Source organism: Schistocerca gregaria, chromosome 3 (genome assembly GCF_023897955.1).
Source record: "Schistocerca gregaria isolate iqSchGreg1 chromosome 3, iqSchGreg1.2, whole genome shotgun sequence".
In the NCBI taxonomy this organism is placed as follows: Eukaryota; Metazoa; Arthropoda; class Insecta; order Orthoptera; family Acrididae; genus Schistocerca; species Schistocerca gregaria.
The window spans coordinates 328,918,785-328,936,182 of NC_064922.1; the positions used below are offsets into that span (position 1 = coordinate 328,918,785).

The 17,398-nt window shown below is 37.0% G+C and overlaps 1 protein-coding gene across 2 annotated transcripts in view; it reads left to right on the forward strand.

Moving 5' to 3' along the window:
• LOC126354742 (sodium- and chloride-dependent GABA transporter 1-like) overlaps positions 1–17,398 on the forward strand; it is a 145,524-nt gene that overhangs the window by 116,108 nt on the left and 12,018 nt on the right. For both annotated transcript variants that reach the window (XM_050004619.1, XM_050004620.1), the window contains exons 10-11: positions 5,629–5,832; positions 6,626–6,796. In XM_050004619.1, the coding sequence (XP_049860576.1) occupies positions 5,629–5,832; positions 6,626–6,796 (375 nt within the window). The remainder of the gene's footprint in view (positions 1–5,628; positions 5,833–6,625; positions 6,797–17,398) is intronic.

Sequence of the window (17,398 nt, forward strand, 5' to 3'; positions counted from 1 at the left end):
TTCTGATTAATGGTGCTTCCTCCAATTTTGGTTTGCTAGTCTCAAATTCAATTTGTACTGATACTTTACATGTTTATCCATTTGTAATCTTCTCTGTGCAAATAATCAGAAATTATGTGATATGTATGTAATGGGGGAAACATTCCACGCGGGGAAAAATATATGTCTGTATATGTGCAGATTGATATGTGTATGTGTGCGAGTGTATACCTGTCCTTTTTTTCCCTAAGGTAAATCTTTCTGCTCCCGGGATTGGAATGACTCCTTACCCTCTCCCTTAAAACCCACATCCTTTTGTCTTTCCCTCTCTTTTCCTCTTTCCTTATGAAGCAACCTTGGGTAGCAAAAGCTTGAATATTTGTGTGTGTGTTTGTGTTTTTTATTGTCTCTGTCAACACACCAGCGCTTTCTCGTTATATATAATCAGAGATTATGTAACACACATGCACATCAATCATAAAATGACAATCAACTGGAAACTTAAATGATTAATACAATTACATTATAAGAAGCATAAGCATTGTCATAATTCACTTTTTGAGTAACCATGCAAACATTTCAGATTTAAAGAAAAAAATCATTTGTCTTGTGTATATAACATTAGGTTGCTGTGTGCAAGTTCTGAGGCTGAAGAGCTTGCAGATGACTGATCTAAGTGGTGCTTGCAGATGACTGATCTAAGTGGTGCAAGATGGTACATGAATATGTAGAAGCATACAAATAAACAGCTTTACATGTATTGAATAAGCGGGCTGCAGTAAAATCTAGGCCCACACAGTACATCTATGTCTACACTGTGAACAACATCCTAAAGTGCATAATCTGTTGGCATATCTTCAAGACAAAACAAAATTTGGATTCATCAGACATGATAGGTGTATGGGAGGTACTACCCAGAGTCACTGGTCAGACAAGGCCAAGGCTTTATTTGTAAGTTTATTATTGATACAAATCTTTAGTGTATCTGTTATATAAAGTTAAATTACAATGTGATAATTTTTTATTATTTCTTACCTGCACTGTTCACTACTGAAATTGCAAACCATGAAGGCAACATGCACCAGATGTCAAATGGGCATTATGAGTGCTATATGCTTGGAGATGCAAATAATTAGTAGCCTTTACCTATAATTTAAACACAACCTGTACGCATTTTTACACAAATTATTACTATAAATAGGAATTTTTTCCTATATTTTTGAACCTCATGGTACTGTATGCATTATTACATCCAACAGAGGATCAATTCCCATCATTATAACCATCTCTATTATTAATAACAATTGCACTTATTTCAAATTCTAATTATATCCATCACTATTATTGGTCTACAGCTTGATCCCCCCTTTCAGTCCTTGTATACACTATGTTTATATCTAATTAGGACAGACTGTAAACAATAATAACACCACTTCTTTCTGCGACATTTCACAACACACTCCATCACTCCCCAGTCCATAGGAATACTCTGCCAGCTCCTTGGGAATTATTGTGGCATTATGGTTGCATCTATGTCTACTGTTGACTGTTGACTCCCTGGTTGGAAGGGATGGCTCTTTTATTCCCAGGTGGTGTTGTTGCTGCTGTTGGAGAGTGCAGCCACATGCTGGTTCACATCACCCTTGTTCTAGTTTCTTGGGTGGTGAAAGGCAGCCCATAGCTGCACTTCCATTCTGTTGTTGTTGCAACTGTTGCACAGGCACATGTTGGCTGTTCATCTGTCACACCTTGACCTCTGCTGCCTTCACTGCATTACTTCTTGACCTTCTGCCATAACCTTCCACAGTGAAGTAGATGGGAACTGATCAGTAAGTTATGTGTTATCCAAGCTTTTGTTGGAACAGCACCAACAGTATTGTCTAAGACCTGCCATTCTGTCTCACAGTGCAGAGTACAACAATTAACAATACTGGCATACTACGGACATCCACAGATGTTGCATTCTGGCAAGGCACAGTCAGAGATTTGTCTTCAACCATCTCAATTCCAGTAGGTGACATAAGGCCCATGACCCATCAAGAAATATGTAGGCCTCTTGAGGGAGTGTGGTGACTCCTTCCCAGTCTCTGTTTTATATTTTGGAGAAAACCATACATTCACCTCACTGTTTGAGCATCATCCTGTTATTTCTTCCACAGGTGAAGGATCTGATTGTGAATTGGCTGCTTGCTTGTAGCCTGTATTCCTATTATGTTCATTACTTCATGGCATTGTTATTTCTTCAGCCAGTATATCATCATTCTTGTTTTTCTCACATACGGAGATCCAATGGACATAATGTAAGTGTTAGCTACAGTGCCTCAACCGACAACACAAAAAGCTCCTATCAGCTAAAAGAATATTTCTCATTGCACTCTGTTGACATCCCATGGAGGTGTTATCAGCAGAAATCTGTGTGCCAAAACATTTGCACAGTACCTCATAATTGCAGTTAGGATAGCGTAATGGTACGTTCAAATTGTTTGCATTTGCATGCTCTTATTGTTTACATTTGTAGTTTACAATAGTAACAGGCTAAACTAATACTTTTGTGTATCATGTCCCTGCCCTCTTACTCATTTCTTCAATAAATGCACTATAATTTTGTTGCTTATCAAAGAAGGTGCCTGTGTATCTAGTGACAAACTTTCTGTTTTGGGGACCTATTGCTTAATTTCAAGACTGGGTGTCTTAATAGGATCCCTTTTTAACATGTACAACTACATTATATTTTCAGTGACAAAAAACAACTGAACTCCTTGGCACCTTTGACATAACTGCTGAAGGACTACCTTATACCATTCTTCCAGGTTACTTCTAGAGCTGCCCATTACAAATACCATCAAGTCATTGTGATATGTCACTACTCCTATGACTGCTTTGTTATCCTGCAGGTTTCCTAATACTGGACCGAGACCCAGATCCCAGGAGACTGGGATATTTATGGATCCCTATGGGCAGCCTTTTAAAATTTCTTTTGTAAGGGTCTCTCTTGGGTATGATAGAGTTGCTTCTTTGTTTTGACAACAGTTCTTAAAACAGTTACAGAACACTCAGGGGCAGTCTAAGCTCCTCAGGTGGCCACCATAAATGATCAGAAGTCAAGTTATAGTCTGACATTATGGCTACAACAGCTTATGTAGAGCAAATTTTGCAAGTGTTATTGCCTCATTTACCATGTCCTCTGTTTACTTCCCACTTCTGAACCCAAACTGTTGTTACTTCATTACATGAAGAAGCCTTTTTTGTGGTCTACCAAACAGCAGCTTCTCCAGCATTTCCTCTTAGGTATTGAGAAAGCAAGTTGATCTGTAGGACTTTGGAGTGAGGGGCTCCTTGTCTCCAACCCTTTTCAAGATAATCACATTTAATTTCTTCCATATATCTACTATTCTTCCTTGTAGCTAACATGTGTTACAGAGTTGGCAGAAATACAAACTTACATGTATATGAAGGGCATGTAGAACTTCAGTAGGGATGTGATCGGAGCCAGGTGATTTATTCTTTTTCAGTTCCAGGATACTTTCCTCATTTCCTTCTCCATAAATGGAAAAACTGTCCCATCTCCACTATATGCTTCCCTACTTTTTTTCCACAATTCTCTGTGTTCATGAAATTCATCCTCTGCAGTGTCATGTGGAAGGGCAGTGTCCATCAGTAATTGTGCAGATTAGCAGCATTTTTCTGTCATTCTGTTGTCTGCTCATTTTAAAGTTGATAACATTGTCAGAGATTTTATCTTTTGACAGACAATTTTATATGGTGTACCCCACTGAAAATATCTGGGTTGCCAAGATATGAGCCAGTCTCTCTATGACTGATGAACTCTGGCACATAACTGAAGGAGCACGCATTGATGTACCACATGTCATCCAGGCTTAGCTTGACATAATACCCGACTGGGTTACAGTTGCTGCTGCCAGAGGTGGCAGCCTTGCTACTACACTGTGCGTGCACAGTAAGTAAAATGTTGTTATTTGCTAATATTCTTAGCATTGCAAGTTTAATGGCCAGCAGTGTATGAACTTAGACCTATGTCCACTTCCTTCACTGTTGAAGGGTTTCCAGCACCAGATGTGGGACTTCATATTATCCAATACTTGTCTAACTGAATTGTATATTAGCATAGTGTAACTCAGTTGCAATACATGCATAGCACAATAACCTGTAGAAATCAGACCAAAACTGTCTGCAGTTGCCTTTGTGAACGTGGCCTCTTTCTGTACAGGTACAAGATGTGCCACTTACTAATAATATGAATCAGTATCAGGGGTTTGCATACTGCCACGCTGTTCAGTGTTCATGGTGTGCTAACACAGCAGGTACTAGCCAGGTACTGTTAAATCATGAATGAAAAATGGCAGCTTCCTTCCATCACAGGGATGGGATAAACACATGGAAGACACCCTTTACATGAATGATGGCAACCTCACCTAAGAGGTATTGACATAAGTGAGGAATAAAGTGAATGGCTGTTTCAGTGAAAATTTGGTGTTCAATTACAACAGCACAATGAAGAGATAAGGGACTTTCAAGTCTAAGACAATAGCCAGTCGGGCATATCATCTCACAACCAAAGCTATTTTGTAGAGGAGCCCCATGAATAGTGAGGCATTAGATGTGTGCAAGCTATCTTTTCTGAAGAGTTCTCAATCAGCAGTAAGACCATCAGTTCAAGGAATTATGTTAAGAGGAGTCCATTGCATTTTTGTGACATTACTTGCCAAGCTGTTCCAGGGTGAGTCTACAATTCATCGACATGTCAGGTCAAGGGAGAATGCATAACGTGATTGGGCATTGCCATATTGGCAAAAACAGGAAAGTGTGTAGAGTTGGAGACACGCAAAAATTTTCCGAAAGGAATTTTTTTTTTAATAATCTGCATGTAATTGGCTGTATTCTTCCACCCATAACAACTGAAGGCATTAATGATTTACTGTCATGGTAATCATGGTTTATGGAGTGTTATAATAGGCATGATGCTATGTTACCACATGAGTTTGGATGAGTGCTAAGAATTAATTGCACATGGCCCAGCAATAACTACTACCCCTGTGAAACTATAGGCATAAAACTCTTCCTTTAACAACATTACCTGCACTTTATTCCATAAAGACAATGCACAGCCTCATGATGGTCAGAATATCATAGCCTTCTCTGCAATACAGCAGAAAAATGTTTCTTATTTCATGTGCCCATTTGCGTGACACCTTACAAATGGATACCTGGATATACGGTTGAGCTCCAGGATTCAATACATATAAACTGTGAATGACATAAAAATAGGTTATTAAAACACACACACACACACACACACACACACACACACACACACACACACACACACAAGTGTGTTCAGTTATTTATATTCCATTAAGGACTTTCTATTACCAGACCACCTACTCTCACAGGGAAACATATGGTTGATTGAGTGAATAATCTTGTTGTACAGTTATGATGAAATGCAATGATGTCTTAAAAGTTGTATGCTGCCTTTTTGTAACCCATCATATGTGTGTCAGTTCACTGTAGTTCTAAATGCAATGGGAGGCATGATCCTAATGTAAGAATCTGTGTCCTGAAGAGGATATTATACCACACTGTAATTCAAAAGATGAAAACAATAATCTTCTTTTTCTTACCCCACAGGGAGGTGCATATGTCTTTCAGCTGATGGACTTCTATTCTGCAAGTGGAATGTCTCTGTTGTGGGTGTGCTTCTTCCAGACAATTGCTATATCCTGGATATTTGGCGCTGACAAGTTTTGTGACTGTGTGCAGCAGATGATGGGTGTCAGGCCAGGTCGCTTTTGGTATGCTTGCTGGGTTTTCTGTGCACCACTTGTGATGCTGGTGGGTACAAGGATTAACATATCAGACAATCACTAGAAAGCACAGTAATAAGGTCAAAGATTTATTTACTCCACATTACTGCTTTTAGATCCCTGCTGGACTATATTCTCTGTTTATAAACAGAAAATATGCTTTAATTTAATTAGAGCCTTACTTCAAATGACTGGTACTTAGTTATACCTGCAAGAAACAAACTTCACATAACAATGATATTTCTAACATGCTATATATACATACAAAAATTCATAAAGAAAAAAATGATTTACTCTGTAAGTTCCCAGACTCTACTATGCATATGTTAGTAACTGACGGAAAGTTCAACATCACTTTCTTTTATGATTCACCAACAGCTTAAGATGGACAAACCCAGTGTTGCTCTAACATGCTCTGCAATAGATGCTATAAACATTGTTTTTTGCTTGAGAGCAGATTGTAAAATTATTTATCCATTCCATTGATGTGCTTCTTCCTTTCTTCTCTACTAAAACAAATATTTATCATATGACATCATCTTTTCCTATTCCAAATGTATATTCTTCATTTTATTCAGGTACAGTTGTAAGAAATCTTTTTGTGTTGAAATTTACTTAAGTGAATTAATTTGTACCTTAATATTATGGATTTTCATGGCAGCTTGTTGATTTTATTTTTGAAAATTGTGTGACTCTGCTCCTTTGAAACTCATAAGTAGTAGCTAGCAGAAACTTATCCCACTACAGTTTCCGTGTTAAGTAATTGTACAATGTTTGTTTTGCTGCTTATAATGTTCCTAATAGGTTATTTCATTTCACAGGCAATATTCTTGTTCTACTTTATACAATATAAACCTGTTACATATGGCAAGGACTACACTTATCCTGTGTGGGCAGAAGTACTGGGTATTCTCATCAGCCTTTCATCTATGTTGTGGGTGCCTGCTTATGTCGTATATTACCTAGTCACATCACCAGGGTCTGTTAAGGAGGTAAATATTGCACAATAGAAAGCTAATTATCTATTTCACTCCATACACAATTAATAAAATATTTTAGTCTCTGTAATTCTGTAATTGCTGTTGTGATTAAGTTAGAGAGACATTTAGTAAAAAAAACCAGACACACACACACACACACACACACACACACACACACACACACACACACACACACAGACAGAGAGAGAGAGAGAGAGAGAGAGAGAGAGAGAGAGAGAGATTTTTTATATTGCAGTTTTGATGAAATTTTGTGTAAAATTACACAAATATTTCTATAATAAGCAATGCATAAATATGTAATTTTCTTGTGACATTAATTAATATTACACAAATTTTAAGGTTTAGAAAAAAATGTGGAAATAAGCTTTTTTATATAATTTATTTTCAGGTGTGTAATTTATGTATTGAAAATTTGATTTTTGTGAAAATTTCAGATGGGTTGACTTCTAAAAAGTATTTTGAAGATATTACTAAATTTATTTATTGTTTTAGCATGAAACATATTGTTTTTATCTTACTCTTATATATGAGTACCACAGGTGCAAATGTGTCTGTGTGGAAAAAAATTGAGCTGAAGCCTCCCTCTTGTATTAATATTAATTTACAAGTCTCTCTAATGCTGTATCAATCAGAATGCAAAAATGACTCTAAGACCTTTAAAATGAGCTTGTATATGGTGCATGGGTGCAGGGGTGGCGATGTCTTCAACACAACAACACATTGGGTTGTAAAACTAGGCAAATCCTAACTAGATGCAAAAGAGGCCAAGATTTAAGGAATCATGACTGCTGACAAAGGGTATGGTTGGAGAACTGGACACGTCATCTTGCCACACACAACACTTTATAAAAATTGCAGTTTTGAGGAGCCTGTGACCAAAATGTTTAGGTTTGCAGTACTTCTGTCACTCCCTCAAAAGAAAGAAGATGTGAAAAGGCATTGTTTTACGAGTAACAGGAGCAGTCAGTATGCTTGTTGCATTTGTTATTTTAGGAGTTTATGGTCAGTCTTACTGTAGGACAATCCAAAATGGATGAGGATAATAAAGAGGAAACTTCTGCTATTAAAGAACATGTTGATGAGCTTGACAAAACTAATGCTGAGAGTAGTGTTACTGTTGACAGAGAAGAGGCCACAGGAAACTGTAGTTCAAGGAAGAGACAAAGAAATACATTGTTTTCTTCTTTTTATTGAGAAAATAACCATCTCTGTATCATTACTGAGAGAGTGAAGGTACTGTTTTGCTTTTCCCCAAAATCTTTTAACATGAACTTATCTGTGTTTTCAATAGGGCTGTTCATATCTCTCCTCAGTGACATCTTGGGTTTTTCTGTAGTCATTAATTTATTTAAACTATCATGTGTACATTACTTACTATCAACAGTAGTTATCACTTTGGTTCTACACTCAGATTTATGTAACATCTGTGAAGCTATTTTTAATGTAGAAAGGATTGTTATGTATCCAGATTTGAGGGGGAACAATTGCACGCTACATTTTGAAGTGTAGCAAACTTGTACAGCACTCTGCATTTCTTCTCTTACCTTGTAAAACAAGAAGCTTTTCACTTTACCCATTCCATTAGAAAGTCAGTGCTGTGTTGAGTTTGTCTTAGATAATCAAGAAATATGCATGTGCAATGAGTGTTTAATTTACAGTTAACTGTAGATGTTCTATTATGCAACAATTTCTACTGCTGCAAATGCATGTTTTCATACCTGATAAAATGTCAGTTGTCGCCCATGAAGCAGTGCCATCTTGAAGCAATGTTTCAATAAGTTTCCAACTCATCATCTTCAGGTGAAATCCTGAAGATGACAAGTGTGAAACTTATAAAAAAATTTCTTCATGATGATTGCTCACTCTCAGCTGATAAATTGAGAAACTGCCATCAATTTATGCTGATTTAATGTACACAGCATTTAAAACATTTTTTTACTTTTATGAATTGGTTCATCTTCATGAAATATCAATAAAATTGTTTATTTATGAGCAGTATAGGGTAAAAAGAAAATTGTGTGCCAATATATATGGAAACATTCCACGTGCGAAAAAAATATCTAAAAACAAAGATGATGTAACTTACCAAACAAAAGCATTGGTATGTTGATAGAGACAATAAAAAACACACAAACACACACACACAAATTTCAAGCTTTCACAACCCAAGGTTATTTCATGAGGAAAGAGGGAAGGGGAGGGAAAGACGATGCCATCATTTTTATTGTCTCTATCAACATACGTGTTTGGATATGTTTGTGTTTGTGTGTGTGTGTGTGTGTGTGTGTGTGTGTGTGTGTGTGTGTGTGTGTGTGTGTGTGTGTTTGTGTTTGTTTGTTTGTTGTTTGTTTTACTTTCCCCACCTGCCTCCAATGAAAAGTCAAAAGGAATCTGTTCATTTTACTGTGGTTTAAGTGCTAATTATACTATATCAAATTCGTGAGCATATTCTATTTTAGAAGCAAAATGAGATCTCTAATGCAGATAATAAGGTCACAAACTCAAAATTTTCAAAATTGTCAATATAAAGACATATAGTTGCTTTCAAAAAATATCCACAACAAATGATACAGTTTCTTGGGCTCCTTTCAAAGCTGTTTTGAATCCATTCAGTTTTGAAATTTTAAACAGACTGCTTACACACTAGCAATTAATGAAAGAGATAGTCCAAATAGCAAACTAATATAAATCTGAAATTCAACATTATTTTTAAATATTGTTTTTTTTTTTTTTTCGTATTTCTGAACTGATAGCACACAAATGGCCCACAATAATAGCAAGAGATTTCCTCTGCTTTGGAAAGACATTTCATAAAGTAAGATCCAGTTAACAATCTGATGATGGCATCATTAGAGATGAAGCACACACTCTAATAGGACAATGCTGGTGTGAGAAAACTGGTTATATCAAAAACCCCATCTGGCATTCACTTTATTTGATTTTGTGAAATCACAGAAATTGTAACTTAGGATAGCTAGTGGGGTTTTGAATCCTGCTCCTCATAAATAAAAATCCTGTATGCTAACCACAGTGTTATTTTTCTCAGTACTCTGTGACAGAAAATTATGGAAAACAGAGCTTCGTCTACATCTACATCAACACTCCACAAGCCTCGTGACGGTGTGTGGAAAGGAGGCTTCTGGTATCACTAACTGATACCTGATCCCTGTTTCAATGGCATGTGGGGCGAATGATTATCAGTAAACCTCTGTATTAGCTCCAGTTTCTTGAATTTTCATGTTGTGGTCATTTTTAACAACATAAATGGGAGGAAGTAATATGTTGTAAGACTCTTCCTGGAATGTACTGCAGTGTAAATATAGTAATAGCTGCACCACTTACCAGCAAAGCAAAACTGAGTAACTTCAATTCAACCAATTATATGAAAGAAAATGCATTTAGTATGTTATGTCAAAAGACAGGAAGCCTCATGAAGGAACTGGATGAACTTATATTGCGAATATATCTTGAGGGAAAATACAAAAACAAAGATGATGTTAACATACGTATTATGCTTACCACAATGTTTCTGGGAAATTATGCAAATACATGTTCACAGACTGTAGCTCATACCACATGTTGTAGAACCAAAAGAAGAAAATAAACAGTAACTACATGCTTAAAAATGAAAAGTTTCTGACAATATGGGTAAGTGAATGTAATGCTGAATAAGTCTTTGAATGCCACTCAACAGTAATACATTGGTAAACAGGCAAGACAATTATCTTTAGGAATTCTCAATTGCAGAGGCTTTAATAAATGTTTTCTGTGTAATAACTAAGAAGGTGGCACAATATTTGCAACACTAGGCTTGCATTTGGGGAGATGGCTGTTCAAATCCATGTATGGCCATCATGATTTAGAGATCACACTTCATATGTGTCACTGAATTTTTAAAGTGGGTGTTAGCTGAATAGTTAGTGTCTTTAAGTGGGTTCAGTTCAGGCATATCTATCTTCTGCATCTCCAAGATGCTGACCCATGTGTGAAGCAACTATGTGACCATTCATGCTGCTATTATTTACATATATTCAATATACTCTGTTAGTCCTAAGTGGTATCACTCCCAACAAACTTGAAACATAATGTAGGATGAATTGTATGAGTATTTTGTAAGTAATATCAACAATGTAAGAGAAGACTGATTGCTACTTGCCATAAAGAAGACATGCCAAGTTGCAAACAGACACAGGCAAGACACTCACGTATAGCTTTCAGCAATAGCCTTCATCTGCAAAACACACACACACACACACACACACACACACACACACACACACACACACACACACACACACACACACAAGCAAGTATACCTCATACACACACAATCTCCAGTTGGTCCAAGATGCACACATAACTGCCAAATCCAGCATCTCAGCCTGAGATGATGGAGTCAGCAATCATGTGTTAATGCGTCTTTTGTACAGTAAGTAGTAATCTGTTTTTTCTTACATTGTTTATATTCCTACCTGGAGTTCCCATTGTTTTATTTTGAAAGCAATCTGCTCTGTAGAGTCATTGCACGTCTCAGTATTCTGTCAATGAATCAGTTTCTACCCTTGCTTTTTACATGACTGATATTATGTGATTTTTCCATTTTATATCCATACAAAGCTGAACCCAGGTATTTGCATTAGTCAACTGATTCCATCAATATTATAGTTATATGATACTGTAATGTAATTAAACTACAGCTATCCACAGAGGACCAGTGTGGGGCGTAATTGTCATATGACATCAAAACTTGGTAGATATTCTTCTGCATTAATGTGAAACCTATTTTTACTGGAAAATTAGTTCTGGTTCTGGCCACCAGGTGCAGATCTGGCACTGTGAATCCAAGAAACAGATATGGAAAAAACTACTATATGTAATGGATAAGGAACTGGATGTGGGCAGAAAAGATCAAATAAGTGAGAAATACTTAATGTTGATTTTATTATAAACCACCACTTACACAAATTGTTCAATATGAGCACCAGAGACTTCAGTGAGATGCTACATCTGTAAAATGAGGTGATAAACAGTTGCTCACAGAAGTTCCAGTGGAATCTGAGCACCTGTTCTTGTACACTGGCCTTCATATCATATCATATCAAGTAGAGACCACACATCAGGTGATCTTGCAGGCTATGCATCTGTAAAACCCCTGGAGATAGCACATTCATGGAAGGTTGCATTAAGTGGATTTTTCACTGGATTAGTGACATGGGGTGTTGCCCCATCTTGCATGAAATCTGTGGTTTCCACACAGCTGCACTCTTCCAAAATAAGGAATCACATGCTCTACAAGGAGGTCTTGATAAATTGCAGACATCATGTTATGCCTGATAGGCCCCCTGAGTGTATTCTCTACAAAGAAGATAAGACCAAGAACAAAACTGCTTGTGAATCTGCACCACACAGTCACATATGGGAGTGCCGTAGCACTTTTTGCACAACATACAATTTAACAGTTCCCCAAATTGGGCAGTTCTGTGTATTCACTGTATCTTGTAGTGTAAGATGTGCCTAATCACTCCACAGACTATTGCCTGGCCACATGTTGTCAACTTCAGTATGTGCCAGTAATCGAAGAGCAAATTCGGAACATTGCTGCAGATCATTAGGTTTCAGTTGTTGCACCATCTGGATCTTTTATGGGTACCACTGTAAAAATGACCTCAAAATTTTCTGTACTGTTGACCATGGGATGGACAATTCTCATGGCACTGCATGAACAGAACACTAGTGCTACCTGGGGCATATGCTGCATGATCAGTTACAGCAAGAGCAACCTCATCAGTAACTTCCAGTAGGATATGATGCCTTCCTCTTCCAGATGCCACACCAAACTCGCCCATGTTTCCAAATTTCATTATCATCTTCTTTAAATCATTTAATGACAAGAGTGTCTACTCAGACCTTTTATTCAGTGATACTCTCTGATACTCTCAATGCATCACTGTAATGACTGCTGTTCACATAAAACAGTTTCACTAATAGCACATGGTCTCTCATCTCAATAGCCATACTGTTCACTCACATTATGGCTTGTCAGAGGAGAGTGTGGATGTCATACCATCACACCAGTGATATACAGTGCCAGATTTTCCCCTGATGGCTAAAACTGGAACTTAATTTTTTCCAGCATAAATCAGTTCCGGATTAACCCATGAGCTCAGGTACCAAGTTTCGCTGCCATATGATAATTACAAGATCTCTATGAGTAACTGTACTTTATTTATAACCACCAGGCACATTTTTTCATTTTGTGAAGTCCACAATTTTACATTCTTGAACATATAAAGCAAATTGCCAGTCATTGTACCATTCTGAAATCTTAGCAAGAGCTGACAGGAGGTATTTGAGCAGTTTCCTGCAGATAGTATTTAATTATAGATCACTGCATCACCTGCAAAATCTCATAATCATAAATTTTGCCTGCTAGTGATTAACATTCAACATGAGCAACAAAGAATCCTATATACTTCCCTGGGGTATGCTTGAAGCTACATCTATATCTGTCAATGACTCTCCATGGAAGACAACATGCTGTGTCCTCCCTACTGAAAAATCAATAGCCCAGTCACAAACTGTCTTTGATGCCCCATATTATCACATTGTCATCAATAATCAGTCAAATGGGATGGGTCAAAATATTTTTGACAATAATTTTGTGGGCTACTTTGAGTACCATTCTTGTAAATGAGAGTGGCCTATGCTTCCTTGGAACTACTGTACACAGTTTTTTGTTCAAGAGATCTATGCTACATTATTGTTAATGGGGAGGCTCTCTCCATACAAATTATTTATAGAATCTGTTAGGTTCTATTGGACCCTGCAGCTTTGTTTGATTTTAGCAGTTTCAGCTATTTTTTCACCACCACCAACATCTGTATCATTAAAGATATATTTGAAAATAGAGGTTCTAATTTTCCTGCTCACATATATGACATAAATTATAATTTAGATAACACATTGAATTGTGCTCTAAGATGTCACCAAGTTTACCGCAAGTGGAAGGAAAATATTTTTTATGAAAAGGCTAGATTGCACAATGAAAAGACTGTTACCTTTGTGCTTTTGGTCAAAGTCCTCTTCAGAAAAGAAAGGAAAACACAAACACTTTCACACAAGGTGGCAGTACAACTCTCTCTCTCTCTCTCTCTCTCTCTCTCTCTCTCTTTCACACACACACACACACACACACACACACACACACACACACACACACACAACCTTATCTCTGGCCACTCTAACCAGACTGCCTAGCTGATTGTTTCTTTTGACCTGATTTTAATCTTATATTGCCCATCTTAGTTGAAACATTCATCACTTTTTTGTCAATTTCAAAACGGAGCATGTAAGCTTAGTTGTGACAGTTGCATCAATAACTTTTGATACTGCAAGAACTGGCAAAGGTTCTGGTTCATCCTTATTTTCACTTTCTCCTTGTTTCTCTCCCATCAGTTCTTTCAAGGCTTTATCAGTTGTCTTGAATTGAAAGATGGCATCCCCTTTATCACATTCCACATATGCTTGGAAGCTAAGATAGTCAGTGTTTTCTTCTTGGCCCATTATTCGCAGCCATTGCTCAGCTGTAATTCCTTAATTTTCTGGCATGATGTCTTTTGTAAGTATCCAATGAAAAGCAGCAATCTTGAAGCAGTTTGAAATTGTGCTTTCTTGCACAAAATCCTAGGCACTTCTTATAAAATGCATAGCATCCAAGGTTGTTACCTTTCTCACTGTTGTACAAACACAGGCCAGCCTCAAATGTCAAGAACTTTCCTATATTTTTGTTTCACTCATTTTACAACAAATTTATTTGAGTAACAATCACAACCAATCATGATCACATGAATTTGTCAGTCTGACATTATCTCAGAATGAGATTTTCACTCTGTATTTGACATTATCTCAGTTCCACTGGGCATAGGGTTATGACTGGTTAAAAGTTATTCAAGTGCTGGTCAATGTAGGGTCATGACTAGTCTTGAATGTACACAGGAACTACATCTGGTGATTCAAAAGCATTTGAAACATTGCTCCAAAGAGAAAGGTCCATGCATACACACAGCTTTTTTCCACCCTGGTACTTTTCTCATTAAAGGAAACAACAACAAGGTTCCTGATAGTCCTTTAAAGGGGTAGTACTTCATAAGCGTGTGAATATTTAATACAGGCTAATGTAATTTTACTTCCTTAAGAGATTTTATTCCTTTCGTGTGCTGTGCACAAGAATCCTGGGATGTGGCAAGAAAAGGATCTCACTATCCTCTGTTAATTTCCCTTTCAAAATGAGTTATTTTTTTCCATCTTCCATACAAGAGACAGGTAACAAGGTTTGGCAGTTGTGAGTCACATGCTACACTCATTGCTATAAATGCATGCACACATTAATTTGGCTGACTTTAGAGGGAGGTGGCATAGGTAGCAATATGCATGCGTGCTGTTACATATACATTATACAGGTGAAATTAAGCTGCATACCAGATTTATAACCACTGTTGGCAGTGACCACACAAAACACTATCTGTCAAAGTGTTTAGATGTGTGGTTTTGCACATTTCATACACAGTTTTAAAGTAACAAAAGTGCACAGAAAAATGAAATATTTGCTAAATGTTGTTCTCAGAATTATAATTACACTGCCACTGATTTACTTGCTGTCAAAGACCTGACAATGAATGATAAAATTTTGAAAGATGTGTGGATGACAATGCACTTCTCAATAGCATACTAAGGTATGGTCCTGATCGCTTAAACTGACTTTTAACATAATTAGCTTTATGATACAATATTAATGCATCAACACTAGCCTTTAACACTTGTGTTTATTAATATACTTATTGCCAATAGCACTACCCATACATTTGTATGCTGGACACATTGCAGCCACTTCCTAAAAATTAACAATTGGTAATTTTTCGTGGAATGGTAATTTCCAACATTTGCAATGTTTCAGCTTTTACTATGTTACAGTTTATTGAGACTGACAATATGCAGAAGATAATTAGTAACAAACAATGACAAAATTGAGAGAATCTTAACCCTTTCATGGTTGATGGGTCATATATGTCCCACTAACTTTGAGCGCCAGTTCGAGTGTTGGGATATATGTTACCCAGCTCTGCATGGTGCTGCCATCTAGGGACAACTGTACTGAACCTGAGAAAAAATTTGACTGCACTGCACTGCAAGTGCTAGTTCTGCAAGATTCGCAGAGGAGCTTCTGTAAAGTGTGGAAGGTAGTAGACGAGATACTGGCAGAAGTAACGCTGTGGGGATGGGGCGTGAGATGTACTTGGGTAGCTCAGTTGGTAGAGCACTTGCCCGCAAAAGGCAAAGGTCCCGAGTTTGAGTCTCAGTCCGTCACACATTTTTAATCTGCCAGGAAGTTTCATATCAGTGCACACTCTGCTGCACAGTGAAAATCTCATTCTGAGAACAAAAGTTGTTTGCACTGCTTGTGGTGTACCACTTTGTGCCACACCATATATTTCTAAGTTTCATGGAATGTAAAGTTTTGTAAGTATTAGTCATGTATCATGAAAATTGAAATGTAATGAATATTTTTTACACTGGCTCTACACAAATAAAAAGATCATATGCATGTATAATTAGTAGTTATTTTATTCTCCACAAAATCCAGTTTATGGCTAAAAAAAATAAAATTACGAAATCAGTCAGTCAGAAGAAAAGGTATCTGGCATTGGTTCATGGGACATATGTGTCCCACTTCCTGTTGTGAAGAAATGGAGAACTTAAAAAATATTTTGGTGGTGAAAATATAATAATGGGACTGAAAAGAAAACATTATCATCTTAATATTTGAAAAATCTGTAAAAAATGAATTTTATCCGTGAAAGGGTTAAAATTAGTTAGGATACACATAAAATCAAAAGATTTAAAAAAATAACGGTATCAACGAGGGAAGTCGTAAGTAATGTGAATAATTCAGAACTTCTTCTGTTACCATTTTGTATCACTGTTGCTCATGGTGCTAGATGATTGCTTCAAGAAGTACCAACTAAAAATGTGGACTAGAAATGTTTGGGTAATCCAAAGAACATAAAGGTATCAATTTGTGCTAAAGACTGCCAAACAATGAAATAAATTGAATATGCATTTCAGTAACACAATGGTGTTACAAAGTGTGCAAAGCCGTGCATGCACAGCAGAGACAGTTTACAAATAGCCGTGATCGATCATAACACCTTTACTCAAATGTACATCATGCCTTGTTTGAATAGCTGAAAGTGCCACCTTCAGTTTGCCTCTGCCACCAATAGGTACTTGTTGGTAGAAGCTGAAAGTCATTAGAGCTAATGCCAACCTATACAAGCTACTTTCGTGAATCATTTCTGCCATAGCAAACAATCTGTACAACATAGAAAGCTGCAGGTACTGCACAGCATTGTCTACCTGCATGTTTCTTCACCATAAACATCCTACTTGCACCATTCCCAGAACTCTCAATGGCAAAATATGCAGCAGCCAAACAGTATTAAGTGAGGATATCCAGCATATGAATGAGTCATTTTAACAACAATATTTAAAAAAAGGATAAATTGCTACTCGCTATACAAAGGAAACACTGAGTAA